Source organism: Echinops telfairi, unplaced genomic scaffold (genome assembly GCF_000313985.2).
Source record: "Echinops telfairi isolate 266 unplaced genomic scaffold, ASM31398v2 ScPeMD7_14;HRSCAF=57, whole genome shotgun sequence".
Taxonomy (NCBI): Eukaryota; Metazoa; Chordata; class Mammalia; order Afrosoricida; family Tenrecidae; genus Echinops; species Echinops telfairi.
The window spans coordinates 3,719,423-3,739,260 of NW_022103911.1; the positions used below are offsets into that span (position 1 = coordinate 3,719,423).

Below are 19,838 nucleotides of genomic sequence, written 5' to 3' on the forward strand. Positions count from 1 at the left end.
AGCCACCTCCCCTCCTCCACTACTACTGCACCTCCCCTCCTCCACCACCGCTGCACCTCCAGCCACCTCCCCTCCTCCATTACTACTGCACCTCCTGGGCACCTCCCCTCCTCCACCACCAGGGCACCTCCTGGGTACCCTTATCCTACTTGATGTCTCTATCGGTTCATCAATCCTGGGTTTTCTAGACTGAAAAACAGAAAAACATAAAAAGCTCAAGAGGGTCACCCCCAATGACCAAAGGCATCTGACATAAACCCTAATATGAACAAACAGAAAATGTTGAAAACCAGATCAGGCCCAATGTGCATCAGATCAACTGAGAGGGTTTTAACCATTCAAGTCAGATTTGTCATGGACTTTTTTTTTTTAAATCACACTAATGAGACTAGACATTGTCCTACAGAGAGAACTCGTTTGCACCATCCAATGCTCAGAGGCATGTTTAAAGATATTTTGTTAGGAATTGACCCATGCATGTAGGAGTTGGCACTTAAGTAGCATTTGTTTATTCTCCTTCTATCGCTATGCATATATATACATATATATACATAATACTGAAGTCTGAAGTTTATTATAATTTAATTGAATAAATGGTGAAAGGTTGTATACTACACATATATCTCAGAGATATTGTGGGGTTGAGTCCAGACACAGGAATAAAGCAAATATCACAGTATCCTAGTGAATGTAAAAGTTAATGTTTACAGTATACTGTGGTCTGTTAAATGTGCATTAACCTCCCCAAACTGAAATCTACTGCCAATGAGTCAAATCCAACTCAGAGACCACACAGAATAGGGTAGAACTGTGACACAGGCAGCCACATCTTTCTCTATTGGAGTATCTTCTGGATTTGAGCCTTTCATAACAGTCCGACAATCTCCTGTGCCTCTGGGATCCATACTGTCCAATAGCTTCATGAGAAAGCTTGAAATTGAAAACCGCAGAGCTGCTGCTGGTTTTGAACTGCTAACCACTCGGATCACAGCCCAACACATAACCACTATGGTGGGGGAGAAAAGGGGAACTGATTACAATGATCTACATATAACCCCCTCCCTGGGGGGTGGACAACAGAAAAATGGGTGAAGGGAGACATCAGACAGTGTAAGGCATGACAAAATAATAATAATTTATAAAGTATCAAGGGTTCATGAGGGAGGGGGTGCGGGAAGGGAGGGGGAAAAATGAGGAGCTGGTACCCAGGGCTCAAGTAGAAAGCAAATGTTTGCAAAATGAGGATGGCAACAAATATACACATGCGTTTGACACAATGGATGTGCGTATGGATTGTGATGAGTTGTATGAGCCCCCAATAAAATGATTTTAAGAATAGGAAAAAAAAGTTTGATATAGTAGACTTACCAAAAGAGTGAGCATTTGCTCTGGAAAAAGAGTGTCGCAAACTTAAGTTAAATTAGAAGAAGAGAAAAAGATTGTATCTGTGAAGTGCAACAGAATGAGGTTTGCCGGTACTGCATTGTCCTGTGTTTTTGATATCTTAGACCTTCAGGTGAAACTGAAGTCCAAAGGCCTCCCTTTGTCGTCTGCATGTTCAATAGAAACCACGACTGATGCTTTTAATGCTCCAACTTCATCAGTTCCGACGCCCTGTCTCTTTTCCTCAGGGTGCAAATGCTCTGGTCACATACACGATCATCAGTGGAGCTGATGATAGTTTTCGTATTGACCCTGAATCTGGAGATCTGATTGCAACCAAAAGGTTGGACAGGGAGCGCCGTTCCAAATATTCGCTGTTGGTTCGTGCAGATGACGGTCTGCAGTCATCGGACATGAGGATTAATATCACTGTCAGTGATGTGAATGACCACACACCTAAGTTCTCCAGGCCTGTGTATTCCTTTGACATCCCAGAAGATACAACCCCTGGTAAGTCGTTTTTTCCTTATGTGCATTTTATAAGAACCACCTATACTTATGAACTCTGTTTGGTTAGTCTCAAATAATGACAAGTTTTGCCACATGCTGCTGGTTGTGAAAATATGTACTAGATTTTGAACCTTTTAATTAGCCACCTTTAGTATAATCCCCATGCAAATCACAGGCATTTTGAGAGGAGTTGAGGTTAACCATTCCTCTGATAACTAATCTCAGACATTTCTGTTTTGGAAAGTATTTGTGATATGGGTTGGTAATTTGTTCTAATAACAGTTTCCATACCAGTTTCCACTTTAAAAAAAAAGTACATTGTGTGATTATATTGCTCTTAAGAAGGACAAAGAAAATACATGAAAATTTGTGAAGTACATTTATTCACATGTGACTCAGGGCAAGTTGATTCCTTTATTCAGTTTCAATTATTTCTTTAAAATGAAAAAAAAAATCTAATGCTAATTAAAAACTAATTTACAAAATATATGCAATTTTGTTATGGGGCTGAATGATTTATAGTTTCTAGAAAAATATTAGGAGAACCTGTATTCTGAATTACACTCTCGCCTCTTTGAATATTCTTTCCCTTGAATATCCTTGATTGCTTAGGCTGAGTATTCAATATCTATGTCTTTGTTCCCCTTATTTGAAATTCTTCCTTCAAATTGAAATTAGATTTTGCATCATAAGGCTTCTGTTTGGTAACTTCTTTTTGGGGAAAAAAAAGGCAGAAAAAAACACTAAATACTTATAGAGGATCACTTCTCATTGCAGTTCATTTTATTGATTTCAGTTTAACTTCTTACTGCAGTATTGCACTTCCTAATCAAGAAGAGTCGTTTGTACAAATCCCTGTAGCATTTATTTATTGTCTTAATTATAGCAATGAACATGTGAGCTGTATCCTGAAGAGTGGTATCCCAGGGCACAAATGTGTTTTATCATTTGGAAGCCACAATGCCTGCCACTAGCAACGGAGTTCAATATATATTGTCCTGGGATCCCTCAAGAAATTGAAAAAGCCTAATGCTGAGCAGACAACTACTGTCAGATACTGCATGAAGATCTGTTCCCTAGGACAGTTCATTTACACAGTGACATTTGATCCTCTAGGTAGCTGATACATTGCATGCCTATAACTGTATTAATATAACTGTGAATAGAAAGCACATGGATACTGTCTTCATTATATATTCATATAGAAAGTCAGTTCTCTACTTTAAATAATTGTACTGTAGAAATAATGCTTCTGTATTGTCCATTAATGGCATGCTATTGACCTCTTCTTTTTGACAGGTTCTTTGGTAGCAGCGATTTTAGCTACTGATGATGACTCGGGGGTCAATGGAGAAATCACCTACATTGTCAATGAGGATGATGAAGACGGCATGTTTTTTCTGAATCCAGTTACTGGAGTCTTCAATCTGACTCGAGCATTAGATTATGAAACCCAACAATACTACATCCTCACAGTCCGAGCTGAAGACGGTGGGGGGCAATTTACAACCATCAGGGTTTATTTCAATATTCTTGATGCAAATGATAACCCACCTGTATTCAGCTTGAATTCATATAGCACATCATTAATGGAGAATCTACCTCTAGGATCTACTGTTCTTGTTTTTAATGTTACTGATGCAGATGATGGTAGGTACTTTATTTAATTTACCAAAAGCCTAAAACAATTTGTTTGAATTTGTGAATATATGTCTAAAATTTGATTTTGCATTTTGTGAATTTGTGTCAAAAACTGAGGGAAAATTTATATTTTAAACTATATTTAAAATTTATATTTTAACTATTTTAATTAATTGCTTTTTACAAATTTTACCTTTCTTTTTTTCTCCTAATTTTGTGGCATTATTGCAGTTTTCCATAATGTTGAAGCCAAGCAACCATTTTTTAGTCTTTTTTTTCATAGTAAATAAAATACTTACATTTACATGTTTAATTTGAAAGGGGATAAAATTTAGAAAGAAAAGATAATCGCACACCTTAAAGAAAAATACTTTAGTACTCATAACTGAATATCATATTGCTGACTGACAACTGCTAATAATACCCCAGTGGTGGTAGTGGGTAAGAGTTGGACTTCTAACCACAAAGTCAGAAGTTCAAACCCATCAGGTGCCCTAGGGAAAAGATGAGCTTATCTGCTCTTATAAAGATTTACAACCTCAGAAACCCTACGTAGGCTCACAGTAAGTTGAAATAATCTTGACAGCAATGGGAATACTATTTCATTCAAAGGGTCTTTTCAGTCACCAGTGTATACCACAAAGTTAGCAAGTTTGAGTTATATCTATATATATTTAATTTATATTTATTGTAGAAGCATTTGAAAATGTAATTTTACAAGCTTGTTTCTCTGACCTTTGTTCTAAGACCTATTTTATGAACACACATTAAATGCTACATTATACAAATTGTCATTCTCTTATTTGAATTGTTTAGAAATCTGTGACTTGTCTCTTTTCCATTGGATGCAGCTGCATAGCTTTCCAGTGGAAAAGCAGAAGGACAGTCCTTAGATGAGGACATGGGCCCATTGCCTGAGGATGTGTCTAGTGGCACTGGCATGACAACATTAATTTAGAATTTCCTCCTTCTTACTGATTTGGATGATTTATGTAATCTCAGAATTCCATTCTATCTATACGTAGTTTCCTTTGAGGAGTGTCTAGAAATAACAGAAAGGCAGTAGAGATTAAAAAACACAGTATTTTTTAATAGGCTTAATTCACAACTTTGAAAATGATTTCTTTAGAGTGGGAATAAAAGCATATAGAAATAATCCTCTTTTATTCAAACATAATTAATATCGGATGCATGATATGGTTTCAACACAGTTCCAAATATTGTTACTTATATAGTTTCAGTATGAGAACTACTATCATAATAGTATTAACAAAAAATTAATTAAAAAATTGTTGTTATTGACTCTCATCCTTTATATGCAGAGTAGAGTTACTATATGGGATGTCTAAGGATGTAGCATTTTGGAAGCAGATGACCAGCTCTTATGTCCAAGGATTAATAATAGTGACAACCACCATTTGTTTATTTAGTATTTAATTTGTACCAAACTCTAACATAGGAACATTGCACTATTTCTTATAATCTTGCAACTACCTGAGGATTGTCTCCAATTACCCTTTTTAATGCTTTTTAACAGTTGATCTTAACCTCTATTTTGTAAGTTCACTTATCTAGTATCATTACCTTTCATTAGTTTAGCTACTCCTGAAATATGATGATTCTCACTAACATTCCTATCATCTTATTTTTACCAGTGACTTGTGCCCAACTTTTCTGTAATGAAATATCCATGATACTTTTTGTTACTTGTTAATCATGTGTTAGAGGTGACCATTGTTTCATGAATATTTTTCTGCTTTAGAAGGTTAGCCTTAAAGTGTAGGAGAACTCATTAAAATATATATACACATGAAACTTTTCTTGTGAAAAACCAGCTGGAATTCTACAGGTTCGTATATGTAGCTATATGTTCACTATTGACTCAAATATTTTTTCTTAGATATTTTTCCTTTAATTGGACTTAAGTTTCAAGCTACATTTTGCCATTGTTTTAGTTTTGAATACTTGTATCAGAGCAATTTCCTGTAGCTTGGCCTAAAATATAGGACACAGTTCCTATTCCTTTTGAATTTCAAGGATAACGATAAAAATGTACAGGGGTAACTTTATTTGTTAAAAACTGCTAACTCAGTTAAAGTCAATAGTCTCCAAGAAATGAATTTCTAAATATTTTTAAATGATCAATTTACTCTTAATCTTTTAACGAAAGGTTTCTCATGAGGGAATGTTGTCATCCACTTATGGGAAGAAATTTTATATGAAAATACATTTAGCATTTTCTGTTATTTGTATTTTTGTGTTTAAACTTTAAATGATCAGATAACTTGATTATAATATTAGAAGGAAGCAAAATTTTAAGTTTCATGAGAAAATATTTGAAGTATTCATCTCAAACTCCCACAAATACAGTTAAACATTGCAGCAAATTTGCCCATCTTGGAAAGGTTCTTATTTGATAATTATTTTGCTATTTCCTGGGAATAAATTCATATATTCTTCACACTCTTAGGACTCATGAGAGTGATTTTATAATATAGCAATGAAATTAATGCTGACACGATTTATGGGTTTTATATTCCAATGATTCGATGGCTTGTTAAAATGGTTTTGAAAATTATGAATGCTTCTGAAACCGGTTCGTGTACTATAGCTAGATGAGTAGCTAACACTGTAGTTCTTTGGAGAAATCACCAGACTATATTTATGGACTAGGAGGCAATGTGTATATTTTATAACAGAACTATTCATCTAGTTTCATGTATATATTTTATGTTCTCTATTCTTACAATAACTTTTTCACAGGACTGAATTTGAAAACACACACACACACACATAAAATAAAACTGCCAGCAAGAATCATGTCACTCGATCATTTTCGGAACATTGGCAGAAAGTCGGCAATATGAATCATTTTAAGTTTAAAAATCTAATAGGCTATAATCAAAAATCCATTGCCATCAAGTAGCTTCTTACTCATAGCAAGCCGATGGAACGAGTAGAATTGGCTCATTGGTTATTGAGGCTGTAAATCTTCTTGGAAACCCTGCCCTATCTTTCTCCAATACAACAGCAGGCCGGTCAAAACTAGCAGCCAGTTGGTTAGGAGCTTAGAGATTCATCACTGTGCCATGGGGGTTCATTCCAAAACGCGAGCCAAATGCACGGCCATTGAGTCAACTCTGACTTCTAAGTAGGCGATATTAAGCCCATTAAATTCAAGTTTGAACACATAATAGATGTCCTGTAGAATTCAAAATAATACATTTACTGTTTCATGACTTAGATACTCAAGGTAAAAGTAGGGATAGAAAATAAAATCTTTTTTTCTAAAATTTAAATTTTTTTCTAAAAATTAGAAATTTTTCTAAAACTTTTAGAAAATTTTTTTCTAAAAATTAAAAATTTTTCAGTCTAGTACAAATGTCCAGGGAGAATTTCAATATGCCAATGTGCATTTTCTGGATGGAGAGCATAAGCCCTAAGTCAGCCAGGAGTCTTGTTACCAATGAAAAGTCCTTTCCTTACAATTTAGTCAATGGACATGGTCCCCATGGCCCATGATTGTAGTAATTAGATTTCACTTCCTGAGATGAGAGCTGTTTTTACTATTCCAGAATTTTATGCAAAAAAAAAATCACTGTGTGTTTACGCTTATTTTTCCAAAGATAATAATAGTTATTTTTAGTTCATTTTAATGTTATTTCTTAGGATCTTGTATTTGTTGCTATGGGGTTGCATATAGAAACATTTCTTTTTCTGTTATTTTTGTTCAAGTGAAATATTGATTACTTTCCTACCCACACCATGGCTGTTTTGCGGTTTACAACAGGACTGTAAAATCTTGGTATCAGGTTCTTTTTTCGCCTTTGAAATTTAATTCTTTACTCAAGAAAGTAACATACAGGGTGAACTGAGTGTGTTCAGATCCCTGATTTAATTGCTCACATTCCAATTGATTTATGGAAACAACTATGTTCTATTTTTTCAATATTTCTAATATCCCTTGACCCAAGGCATGAAAGATTTTATGTACTTTTACAGCATGGAATTGGCATTGATTTTATTCATATGCTTCATAATTCTCTTTCTTAATAATAATCTTGTATGAATTTGGGCTTACAAAGAATATGGATTCAATATTTACTGATGAAGTTTGTCATAAAAAATGCAGACAATTCCTTTAGAAAGTAATTTTATTGCACACAAACACACACATATGCACATTTTTTACTTGGACCAATTAGTGGAAATTTCTACCCCAGCAAGCCTGTAGAATCTTAAGACAAAGAATAGAAGTAGACTGTTGACCTTTTTCTATTTAGATCTCAAAATTATTTCTCTCCTGCTGCTGAGTTGCTTTTTGACACCCATTAGCTTTATTAATGCTCATTTTCCTTGAACTTCCAACTCTTATCCTGCTGTGTCCTATAGTTTATTTGTAGTCTTAAAGAGACAATACAGGGAACATTCACAAAAGACTCTAGCTTTCCAAAACATTTATTCAGGCCTTGTGTTATCTGAGAACTTTCTGCCAGCAAGTCACTATCTGAAAGTTACCCTCATGAATATGTTACTTTTAATTAGTATATAAACATAGCACACTGTATAAAGGATATCAAGTTACAGAAAAGGAGTAGCATTAGTATTTTAATCGGAATAGGCTACATCTGATAGGACAGACATTACCAAGCTTTTTTAGTAACCATCTTTTTTCAAAGAACTTCAACAAGAGAAAACAAATCCAATTTGTATAGTCATAGGATTTTGAGAAAGAGTATTTTTCAAAGGTAAAACAAAGAAAAATTGTGACTGAATTGTTCTGAAAATCTTTTTGGCCAAAAAAAGGGTGTTAGAACCAGTTAGTGGAATTCAGGAATTCTATAGTTAAAATGGTAACCATATGGAAAATAAATGATAACCTGTTAGCAATTCACTTTAGTTAACAGATTTTTAATACTGGTAGTTATACAAATTTTTACTAAAGAATGATTATCTAGATGAATGATTCCTTAGCATAACATTATATTGTAGGATATTATTCCTAAATTTAGCATATAGCTAATACAAATCTTTATAATAAAATATTAGAATGTACATGAAGACAGCACCATTCTAAGGCAATGAATCTGACTTCTCCGTTTTACTGATTGTCTGCTATTTGCTTTAAAATTAGTGCTTGAAAATACATTGATTTATTCTCTACCTCTATGTTATAAGAAACTGCAATTTCTAAATAATTAGTCAAGTTAAATATTTGAAAATTAAAAGTGACATGTTTCTAGGAAAAACAGACAAACTATAATAAAAAGTATATTAATAACTTGAGCATTTATATGTAGAACCTTTAAAAATTTGCTGATAATATTTCTTTCAAATAATATATTAAATCATTATGTGTATATATATTCATACACATACACATATATATATGAGGTGACTTTATAAAGTGTGTGGGAAAATGTAGTTATAAGACAATAGAATTTTTCATAAATTTTTTGAAGGCCCCGCATGTGTGTGTATAACAGTGTCTGTGTGTATGTATATATATATATATATATATATATATATATATATATGCTATCTTACATATAGTAAACTCTGAGAGAAATATTTTCTCATAGGCCATTCCATGACCAGATGCTTAACAAGAATTTAAAAATATTTATGGGTTCTGACAAGAAACATAAAAGTAAACGGAAAGCATCCATGACTAATGCCCTACATCAGAAAATTTTATTACCCTTCTCTGAAAATTGGTGTCAACCTCAATAAATTATTGAAGTTATAAATGCTTGACTAATGGCTTAGAATGTGGCATACTTAATGTTGAACCCTCAGGAATTATGGAGTAGAAATAAAGGAAATGGACAGAAAACACCCTCCTTTTAGAATATTTTTCTTCTCTTTAGTTTTTTTTAAATAACATTTCAACATAGGCAATAGGAAGGAGTAAATGTTTAATTGGCTCACCAGATTGTAAACATATTTTCTGATCAAAAGTTAAACAATAGCTGTGTGTTATCTACTGAACAGTCAAAGAAAAGTTTATTCCAACTCATAGTGACCCTTCACACACACACATACACAAAACAAACAAACAAACAAGCAAAAAACTACCTACAGCTTAACTATCCCTCTGGTGTATTTGGGGCATCATATCTGAAGCATGCAAGATTATATGCAGGGATATTTGTTTCAATCTAATGTACAAACAGCCCACATTTCAGAAAATGACTTTTTTCTCCCCTTCAATTGCAGGTGTCAACTCCCAATTGGCTTATAGCATTGCTTCAGGTGATAGCTTCGGACAGTTTACAGTGGACAAGCATGGAGTACTGAAAGTTTTAAAAGCTTTGGATCGGGAAAGCCAGTCCTTTTACAACCTGGTGATTCAGGTGCACGACCTACCACAACCTCCAGCCTCCAGATACACAAGCACCGTTCAAGTCTCCATTATTTTATTGGATGTGAATGATAACCCACCATCATTCCTTTCCCCAAAATTGACATACATTCCAGAAAACACTCCAATTGATACTGTTGTTTTCAAAGCTCAAGCAACAGACCCAGATAGTGGTCCAAACAGTTATATTGAGTACACATTGCTAAATCCGTTGGGAAACAAGTTTAGCATTGGGACCATTGATGGTGAAGTGAGGCTCACTGGAGAACTGGATAGAGAAGATGTGTCTAACTATACTCTAACAGTGGTGGCTACAGACAAAGGTCAACCATCTCTCTCTTCATCTACAGAGGTTGTAGTTATGGTACTGGATATCAATGACAACAACCCCGTTTTTGCACAGACTCTATATAAAGTGGAGATTAATGAAAACACTCTTACTGGAACAGATATAATCCAAGTATATGCAGCAGACGGGGATGAAGGTACAAATGGACAGGTCCGCTTTGGCATTGTTGATGGAAATGCCAATCAAGAATTTCGGATTGATTCTGTCACAGGCGCCATCACTGTGGCGAAGCCTTTGGATAGAGAGAAGACCCCAGCTTACTTTTTATCTGTTCAGGCAACAGACCGGGGCAGTAGCCCAAGAACGGATACCTCCACTGTCAACATTGTCCTATTGGATATTAATGATTTTGTTCCAGTATTTGAACTCTCTCCATATTCTGTGAATATCCCGGAGAATTTAGGAACACTGCCTAGTACAATTCTTCAGGTCAGTATATTTAAACAAATCTTGTTTCACTAAGATTCTTCACATGAAAATCACTCTTCTCCCACTGTGTTCGTATTCCATCCACCTTGTTCTTCATGGTCTACTATAGTTGCTCAATTTCAAATATAACAAATCTTGAAAAAAAAAAGGCCTATAAGAATGATGCCCACAAATTTAAAGTTTCCCATAGCTTAGAATATTGCATCTTCGTCATAGATATGTTTATTCATGCAGATATTGACATATTTGTTAATTTTGAATTTCAGCCTTTGTATTATACTAAACATATAATATTTCATCAATTTCCTCATGTGAAATTTAAAATGTTAATAGCAATAATTGCACATAATAACAAAATAAGAATTTTGGAAAATTAGCTGCAAAAGTTTTTTCCTTCATCTACAAGTCTTATGGGCTAGATAAAACTATTACTAATATTTTGTGAAGTCTTCCAAAAACACTATACAAATATATACCTACATTTTTACAAATATAGTCATATGCAGTATATACTATTCTGCATAATTTTTTAACCTGAAAACATCAAAATATATCTTTGAAATCTTTCCATCAAGACAAATAACTTTGCCTCCTTTTATTTTGAGGGTTAAACAATGTATCCAGTTCTGACATTATGCCAGTTGTACTTACATGTATTATTCTCTTCAATAGGTGTTGGCAAGAGATGATGATCAAGGTTCCAACAGTAAACTCTCCTATGTGCTATTGGGTGGTAATGAAGACAATTCTTTTATCCTCTCAGCCAGTGGAGAACTTAGAGTAACACAGAGCCTAGATCGGGAAAAGAAGGAGCATTTTGTTTTGACCGTCACAGCTACAGATTCAGGTAAAACAGTTGTAACCTTAATTGTGAATAGTTTGTGTAATATGAGTAGCAGAAAATATTTTGTGCTCATTATTAAATAGCATTTGATATCTCCTACTACTTGAAACTTTCTAGTATATCTCTATAACTTATAATACTACATATATAACTTTATAAAATGCATATGTTTGTGGTAAGGATTTAAGCACGTCAAAGGCAAAATCTATTCCTGTAAGAAAGCCCTTGCACTGTAAGCTGTCTGAAATATCTGAGTAATGATACTTTACTACTTGAGCTCGGATACATGTTAGTTTTGAAAACATCCAGAATGGCTCTAGCTGGTCATGGAGATACGTCTTCTAGGTTTTCTAATATTGCAACAACAAAAACAAAAATTGAATATTTAATGAAGCCTGATGGAGCTCCTAGAAGACTATATTTGTGAATTATAAGTTTTTCAATAAGTAACTTCTGCACTGAACTACAAGAGAAATAATGAACAGCACAATCATTCCCTTTCAGAGTTGATTGGAAATAGTTATTACATGAAAATATACCAGAAATATCATAAAATAATATTCATTGAAATCTGCTAATGTTACCATTTACCATATATATATATAATTTTATTGGGGGTTCATACAACGCTTATCACAATCCATACATACATCTATTGTTTCAAGCACATTTGTATATTTGTTGCCATCATCATTCTCGAAACATTTGCTTTCTACTTGAATCATTGGTTTCAGTTCCTCATTTTTGCCCTCCCTCCCCACTCCTCCCTCCCTCATGAACCCTTGATAATTTATAAATTATTATTATTTTGTCATTTCTTACACTGTCCGACTTCTCACTTCACCCACTTTTCTGTTGTCCGTCCCCCAGAGAGGAGGTTATATGTAGATCCTTGTAATCGGTTCCCCCTTTCCACCCCACCCTCCCTCCACCCTCCTGGTATAGCCACTCTCACCACTGGTCCTGAAGGGATCTTCTCTACTGGATTCCAGTTCCTATCTGTACCAGTGTACATCCTCTGGTCTAGCAAGGTAGAATTCAGATCATGATAGTGGAGGGGAGGAAGTATTTAAGAACTAGAGGAAAGTTGTATGTTTCATCTTGCTACACTGCACCCTGATTGGCTCATCTCCTTCCCACGAACCTTCTGTAAGGGGATGTAAAGTTGCCCACAGATGGGCTTTGGCTCCCCTTCATTCACCATGATTTGATTTTTTGTTCCTTGATGCCTGATCCCTGATTCCTTCCACAACTTGTAATCACACAGGCTGGTGTGCTTCTTCCATGTGGGCTTTTTTGCTTCTGAGCTAGATGGCGGCTTGTTTACCTTTAGATCTTTAAGAACCCAGGTGCTATATCTTTGGATGGCCAGGCACCATCAGCTTTCTCTACCACATTTGCTTATGCACCCATTTGTTTTTAATGATCATATCAGGAAGGTCAACACACAATGATAAGATTTTTTGTTTGTTGATGCCTGATCCCTGATCCCTTTGACACCTTGTGATCACACAGGCTGGTGTGCTTCTTCCATGTGGACTTTGTTGCTTCTGAGCTAGATGGATGCTTGTTTACCTTCAAGCCTTTAAGACCCAAGACGCTATATCTTTTGATAGCCGGGCACCATCAGCTTTCTTCACCATATTTGCCCATGCACCCATCTGTCCTCAGCGATCATATCAGGAAAGTGAGCACACACTACTATGATTTTTTAAACACTTACTATCTGTAAACACTGAATGCTTTTAACTCAAACTTGAAATGATGAAAATTTCATTAAAGAAATATTGGGGCCTGATTACAGTGATAATTGCTTAAATACACTTTCATAAATGGATTAATGAAAAAGACGTAATTTAGTTTTTAAAAGATTTGTGAATTATAAGACTCTTATAGTGTTCATTTGTAGAAGTGAATGTCACAACTCAGCTTGTATTAGAAAACCTAAAAACATGAACAATTTTGGTAAAATTAAAACACATATTTGTTGAAATTCTTAGATCAAGGTAGTTTTGTTCGACTATGAAAGGACTGAAGAAAACAATTAGCGGGCTTCACAAAGTTCATAAGAAAATGGAATTAAAAGATAAAAATCAAAATATAAACTTCATTCTCAAAATAGCTCTATCAAGATTGAGACACTTCTGTAAGTGATGATACCAGCAACCTGGTGCTCTCCAAATAATTGAGTGTTCTTAGAATTTAACTATGTTACCTCAGTGATTTTTTTTTGTATTGTTTAATGAAGAAAAATAAACCCAAGTCACCCTCCCTGCCCTCAGGTCAATGCTGACTCATAGCAACCCTGTAGGGCAATGCAGAACTGCTCCTATGTGTTTCCAAGACTGTAACTCTTTATGGAAGTAGAGAGCTCTGTCTTTCTCCCAAAGAGTGACTGGTGGCTTCAACCTGCTGACCTTGCTATTTCCGGACATACTCCAAGAAAATTAGGTGTCCTTTTAAAAAACTTTTTTTTTTTCAGATTAGGAAACAAAAAACTATCAGTGGTAGCTTTATTGTGCCAACCTGGCCAATAGGAACATGTGGGATTAATCAGGTCACAGTTTGATTGGAGGGCAAAGAGATAAATGGCTTTGCAAGGCCCACCCCCGCTCTCTTACTCTCTGATGATTGGAGGATGCTGGAATATGTTGCTGCTTTAGCTAGTTCTCTACCTCAACTTGTTAGCTACACTACATCTGGGCATAGCCAACCCCTAGATCATGTTGCTAGAGCTTGAGGCTCCTTCAAGATCTGCTTCCCCATGCTGCTGGTGTGTACATCACTTGAGCTTGAGGCTTCTGGAACTTGTAACCTTGCATTATCCCATCCAGACTTGCTTCATTAAGCTCCTGATTGACTAAATGTTTGTGACCCACCCTATTGTTTTCTGCCTGTGGGCATATTCTGCTTGCCTTGCCCATGGGAGGACTCTACTGTCTGCATCCTTGACCTTGGACCCAACAGCCCATGTGAGTTGATGGACTTCCAGTATATTAACTGTTCCACAGAGATGAATTGAACTGAACCCTCTGTACTGCTGTACTAATTAGCTGTTACATTCCTTCTTGCTGCTTAAATCTATCTGTCATCTATCTATGTATCTATCTATCATCATCATCTATGTATCTATCTATCTCTATCATCTATCTATCTATAGATCTTCTATCATCTATCTGTCTATAATCACATGTCCTGGTTTTATTTCTCTAGAGCATCCTGCATAACACAATATCAGAAGGGGGGAAAATCCAGAAGGTAAAGTGCATGCTTCATGATTAGGCATTAGGTTCTCACCATTCTGATTTGGCTCCTTCTGACTCTCACAAACTAGTCCTTGTTAATGAAAGGAATAAGCATTTTTGTATGGGAGGACTCTCTGGTGAGGTTTCCTCTGACAATGCCCAGCTAAAGTTTTGACTAACTTTCTCAAAACACTCTTCTAATGTTGTTGTTCTTATTAGGTGCCATTGAGGCAGCTCTGGCCCATAGTGACCCTATGTAAAGCAGAATGAAAACACGATGTGGTCTTGTGCCATCCGCATAGCTGTCCCTATGCCTGAGCCCATTGTTGCAGTCACTGTGTCAATCCATCTAATTCTGGGCCTTCCTCTTGTCTGCTGCCCTTACACTTTACCAAACATGATGTCCTTCTCCAGGGACCCGTCTCTCTTGACAGTATATCTAAAGTATGTAAGATGAAGCCTTGCCATCCTTGCCTCTAGGGAGCTTCCTATCCTTAACTTCTTGCAACCCAGATTGGTTTGATTTTTAATAGTCCTGGGAGTATTTAATATTCTTCTCTAGCAGCACAATTAAAATGCATCAATTCTACAGCCTTCCTTATTTACTGTCTATCGTTCACTTGCATATGATGCAATGGAGAATATCATAGGTTGGGCCAGGTGCACCTTAGTCCTCAAAGTAACATCCTTGTTCTTCAGTACAGAGGTCTTGTGCAGCATATTTACTGAATGCAAAGTCTTTTGATATCTTCAGTGCTGCTTCCGTGAGCATTGATTGTGGATCTAAGCAAGACAAAATCTTTGACAACTTCAACTTTTTTCCATTTATCATGATGTTACTTATTGTTCCAGATTGATGATTTTGGTCTTCCTTACATCAAGTTGTAATCCATACTGAAGGCTATAATCTTTGATCTACATCAGCAAGCGCTTCAATTCCTCTTCACTTTCAGCAAGCAAGGTTGTGTCATCTTCATATTGCAGGTTGTTAATAAGTCTTCCTCCAATCCTGATGTCACGTTCTTCTTCATAGAATCCACTGAACTGATTATTTGCTCAGCATATAGATTGAACAAGATGGTGAGAGTATACAACCCTAATGCATACTTTTCTGATTTTAAGCCATGAAGTATTCCTTTGTTCTGTTCATACAATTGCCTCTTGATCCATGTGCAAGTTCCAAATGAGTGCAATGAAGTATTCTGGAATTCCCCTTCTTCTCAAGGTTATCCGCATTGTGGACTCACCTGCTGAGCACATGGTATCACCAGGTATACCTGGTGGTATAATGGTTACACATTGAGCTGATAAATTAAAAGGGCAGCCTTTCGAAGCCACCAGTCATTCCACTGGAGGAAGACAGAGCTTATTACACCCAGAAAGAATTACAGTCTCTGAAACTCAAAAGGGCAGTTCTATCCTGCCCTATATGGTCACTAAGAATCAGCATTGAGTTTTTTATTATAATTCTTTGGCCCGTCAGAAGGTAAACAAGAAAAATGCCTTGACATGACCTCTACTCTTATTGGTCTGCTTTTTCTTTGACTGAACCACTTCTGTCCAACCCTTGGTAGCGATTTCTTTGATTGTGTTTTGACTTCAGGATCATCCTCGTTAAGCCATGTTTCATTTTTGATGACAATTTTTCCAAGAATTGATTTAGCACCTTGATCCTACTTGTTTAAAATTTCCATAAAAAATGTTTATCACTAGCTGATCTGGGTACTATAGTTTTAGACCTCACTGAGTGGAAAGTTTGCTCAACTTTAGTTTTTCTGTCAGAACATCATAAGTTGAATCAATTGTCATGTCTATGGTATTGCCTATTGTTTCTTAAGTGAGAGACATACAGGATTGTTTCCCAGCAAACTGATGTGGATGATTTATTGCTATGATAATTCACTGATTTATTGAGGCATTGTCCTCCAAAGTATTTCATAAAGCTAGAATGAGTTATTTTACCATTTTTTTTCATCCAAACTTGACCATACATTTGATATTTGCTCTTTACTCTCATTTTAGCAGAATTCATGTTGCTGTCCAAGGGGTTCTTTTCAAACGGATGTCTTTTCCTTCTTAGTGTCTCAAGCTAGGGCATTTGCAGACATGTTATAACAAGTTAGTAAAAATTTATTTTAGTGCAAAAAATGAAATCCATGCAGTTATTTTCATGAATTTTTTGACTCCTTGTTTACTTGTATATGACAATACTTCAAAAAAGTTCATGGAAAAGTAGAATTGAAAGATAAAAGAATTTTCCCACAAATTAAAAAAAAATCCCTTCCATATGCCATATACGTAAAGCACAGCTAGCAAAAATAGTTAGTATTTTAAACTTGTCAGCTGTTCCATGAGATAAAAGTGTAGCAGTCTGCATTCATGAAGCCTACAGCTTTGGATATGTTCCCCAGAGACACTAGTCTTTGGAAAAGTGGTAAAGTAGAAGGGCAACAAAAGAGAGGAAAACTCTCACTAAGATGGTTTAAACTGCAGCAATAAGCTCAAACATAACAATTGTGAGGATGCCGCAGGACATGGCAGTGTTTAATCCTGTTGCACATAGGGTCGCCAGAATGGACTCAAGGCAACTACAAAACACAACTTTGGAAACATGCTGAGTGGGTCTACTATGTGACTTTGAATCAGAATTTACTTGACAACAATGAGTTCAAGTTTTTGGTTTAAATTTATATATAAACATATATATATTAAGATTTATACATGTGCACATTTATAAAATACATATCTGGATAGATATATGTTAATGTAGATTTCTTGTTACTTATAGAGATGAAAATTTGTGAGCTTTAAATGGGCTTTTTATAAATTTTGGAAATGTTTTTGATTAATATATTAGTATTTTTAATTATATATAGTTAATTTTAGAGTATATAGCAATGTTTTTCATGGTATCATTTTGTATGAAAGAATAGGAAGCTTTGTATTATGGGTTAAAATATGTAAATGTATTTACAAAATAGTGCCACTGATTATTTATTGTTTTAGATATATAATACATATATATGTAATATATATAATATATGTATATACATATATTTGTCTTATATTTTTGAGATATGTTATTTGAGTCTATTCCTTTGTGAAAGAAAACAATGTTCCTAGTGTATTTTAGAATATGCAAGTATAGCAATATTACATTATATACAAATTATTATCAATCCTGAGCTAATCTGAATAGAATTGAGTGCATTAATCACATAAAGTCAAGTTATTCTGGAATACATTTTATTATGTAAGTGATCAGTATTATCCTTTATTGTAACAAGGCACTAAAGCTATGCATTCTTATGTAGAAACATATCATCATTACTATATTCCCCAATCCAATCAAATATTTCAAAAGTTATTTGGAGAAAGAAAATGAAACTGAGTAAAATTGGGTAGAGTAAGAGATTTGGAACCCAAGATCTTATGAATAGCTAAATCTTGATCAGCTTCACATTCCTCTTCAATTTTAGAAGAAATGTGTGGTAAAGTCATTTATAAACCTACATGTGAACTCTCTGTGGAAATAAAATGGAGAAACCAGTACCAGGAATCTAGAAATTCCAATCACTGGAAAACTCTCTTGAGAAATGATGTGTCATTATGTGGGTTGTAATATGATTTGAGTCAGTGGCCCCATATGGGGGTGCCCAATCATGCACAGGCCACAGCAGAAGCTCATCAAGGATTTGTGATTTGGAACATTCAGAGTTGAGAAACAAGAGGGGAGAGGGGTGTCAAGAACAGGAAACAATGTGAGCATATGCTCCTTGGTCATCCAAGTCATTCTGAGAATTTGACATTTGTATTGTGTGCTTATGAAACAAATGGGAAATGTTGTGAAAGGAAAGGGATTGTTTTTCTTTTTCTTGTTCCTTTTAAAATAGTGTTATTGGCACATATTAAATCATAGCAAAAATAATTTTACAACCATTACCATCATCAATTTTAGAACATTTTCTTCTTTCTTATACTTATCGTTTTTTTAATTCCCCATTTCCCCCAATCACCCCCCACCATCTCTAACAAACCCATTAGTTTAATTAGTATCTTTATAGATTTAACTATTCTGGATTTCATAATCAGAAAAACATTTATTTTTTTAAAACCTAACAACACACTAAGCCATGATGCTTCAGGGGACAGCACTGGAGACACAGGGTGGGAATAGTGCATGGCCTGGCCCTATTACACTCAGGCAAGGCACTGAGGGCATGCAGCAGAGCAGAAGGGGGAACAGAGTGATGAAAAACCTGAGGAAAACAAGAAATATACTTGTGTGGCACCCATAAAACTTCACTGGAAAACACTTGTAAAGGTCAACATATAGACCCTCAACTATTTATAGGCTTTTTCATTTTTGTCAGTGGCTTTCTTTTTGTTATTGTTATTTTGTTCTTGCTTTCTGCTGTTGTTGTTATTGTTTTGTTGGTTTTGACTTCCTTTGTTGTTTTATTTGGCTTTGCCTGGTTTTTGCACCAATTGATGTATCTGCCTGTCTATCTAGATAAGATAAGTGGGATAAACAATTCGGAGAAGAAAAGAACGGAACCTATTGTTTCAGGGGGGTACAGTGAAGAGGAAATGGGGAGAAAGGAAGGAGTGGGGACCAACCTAGGGACAAGGGAACAACAAGTGAACTAAAGTCAATGGAAGGAAGATCATTGGATGTCTCGTGGGACTTAATCAAGGGCAATGTAGCAGCGAGGAATTATTAAACCCAAATGAAGGCCGACCATGATGGTGGGAAAAGAGGGAAGTAAAAAGGAAATAAAGGAAAGAACCAGGAGGCAAAGGGCATTTATAGAGGCCTAAATATAGGCATGTACATTTCTTTTATATATATATGAAGGGAATAGAACTATGTACCCATATGTATATGTTAAGAATTAAGGTTGCAGATGGGCATTGGGCCTCTACTCAACTATTCCCTTAACACAAGAACACTTTGTTCTAAAAATCCATCATTCTGTGATGTTCACCTTCCCCACATGATCTCTGAAGACAAAATGAGTGCATTAGCCAATGTGGTGAAGAAAGCTGATGGTGCCTGGCTATTAAAAGATA

At 35.4% G+C, this 19,838-nt stretch overlaps 1 protein-coding gene across 1 annotated transcript in view; it reads left to right on the top strand.

Moving 5' to 3' along the window:
* The window catches only part of FAT4 (FAT atypical cadherin 4), a 201,670-nt gene that overhangs the window by 103,203 nt on the left and 78,629 nt on the right, over positions 1–19,838 (top strand). The window contains exons 3-6 of the mRNA XM_013007038.1: positions 1,632–1,893; positions 3,193–3,543; positions 9,754–10,676; positions 11,349–11,523. Coding sequence (XP_012862492.1) covers positions 1,632–1,893; positions 3,193–3,543; positions 9,754–10,676; positions 11,349–11,523 — 1,711 coding nt within the window. The remainder of the gene's footprint in view (positions 1–1,631; positions 1,894–3,192; positions 3,544–9,753; positions 10,677–11,348; positions 11,524–19,838) is intronic.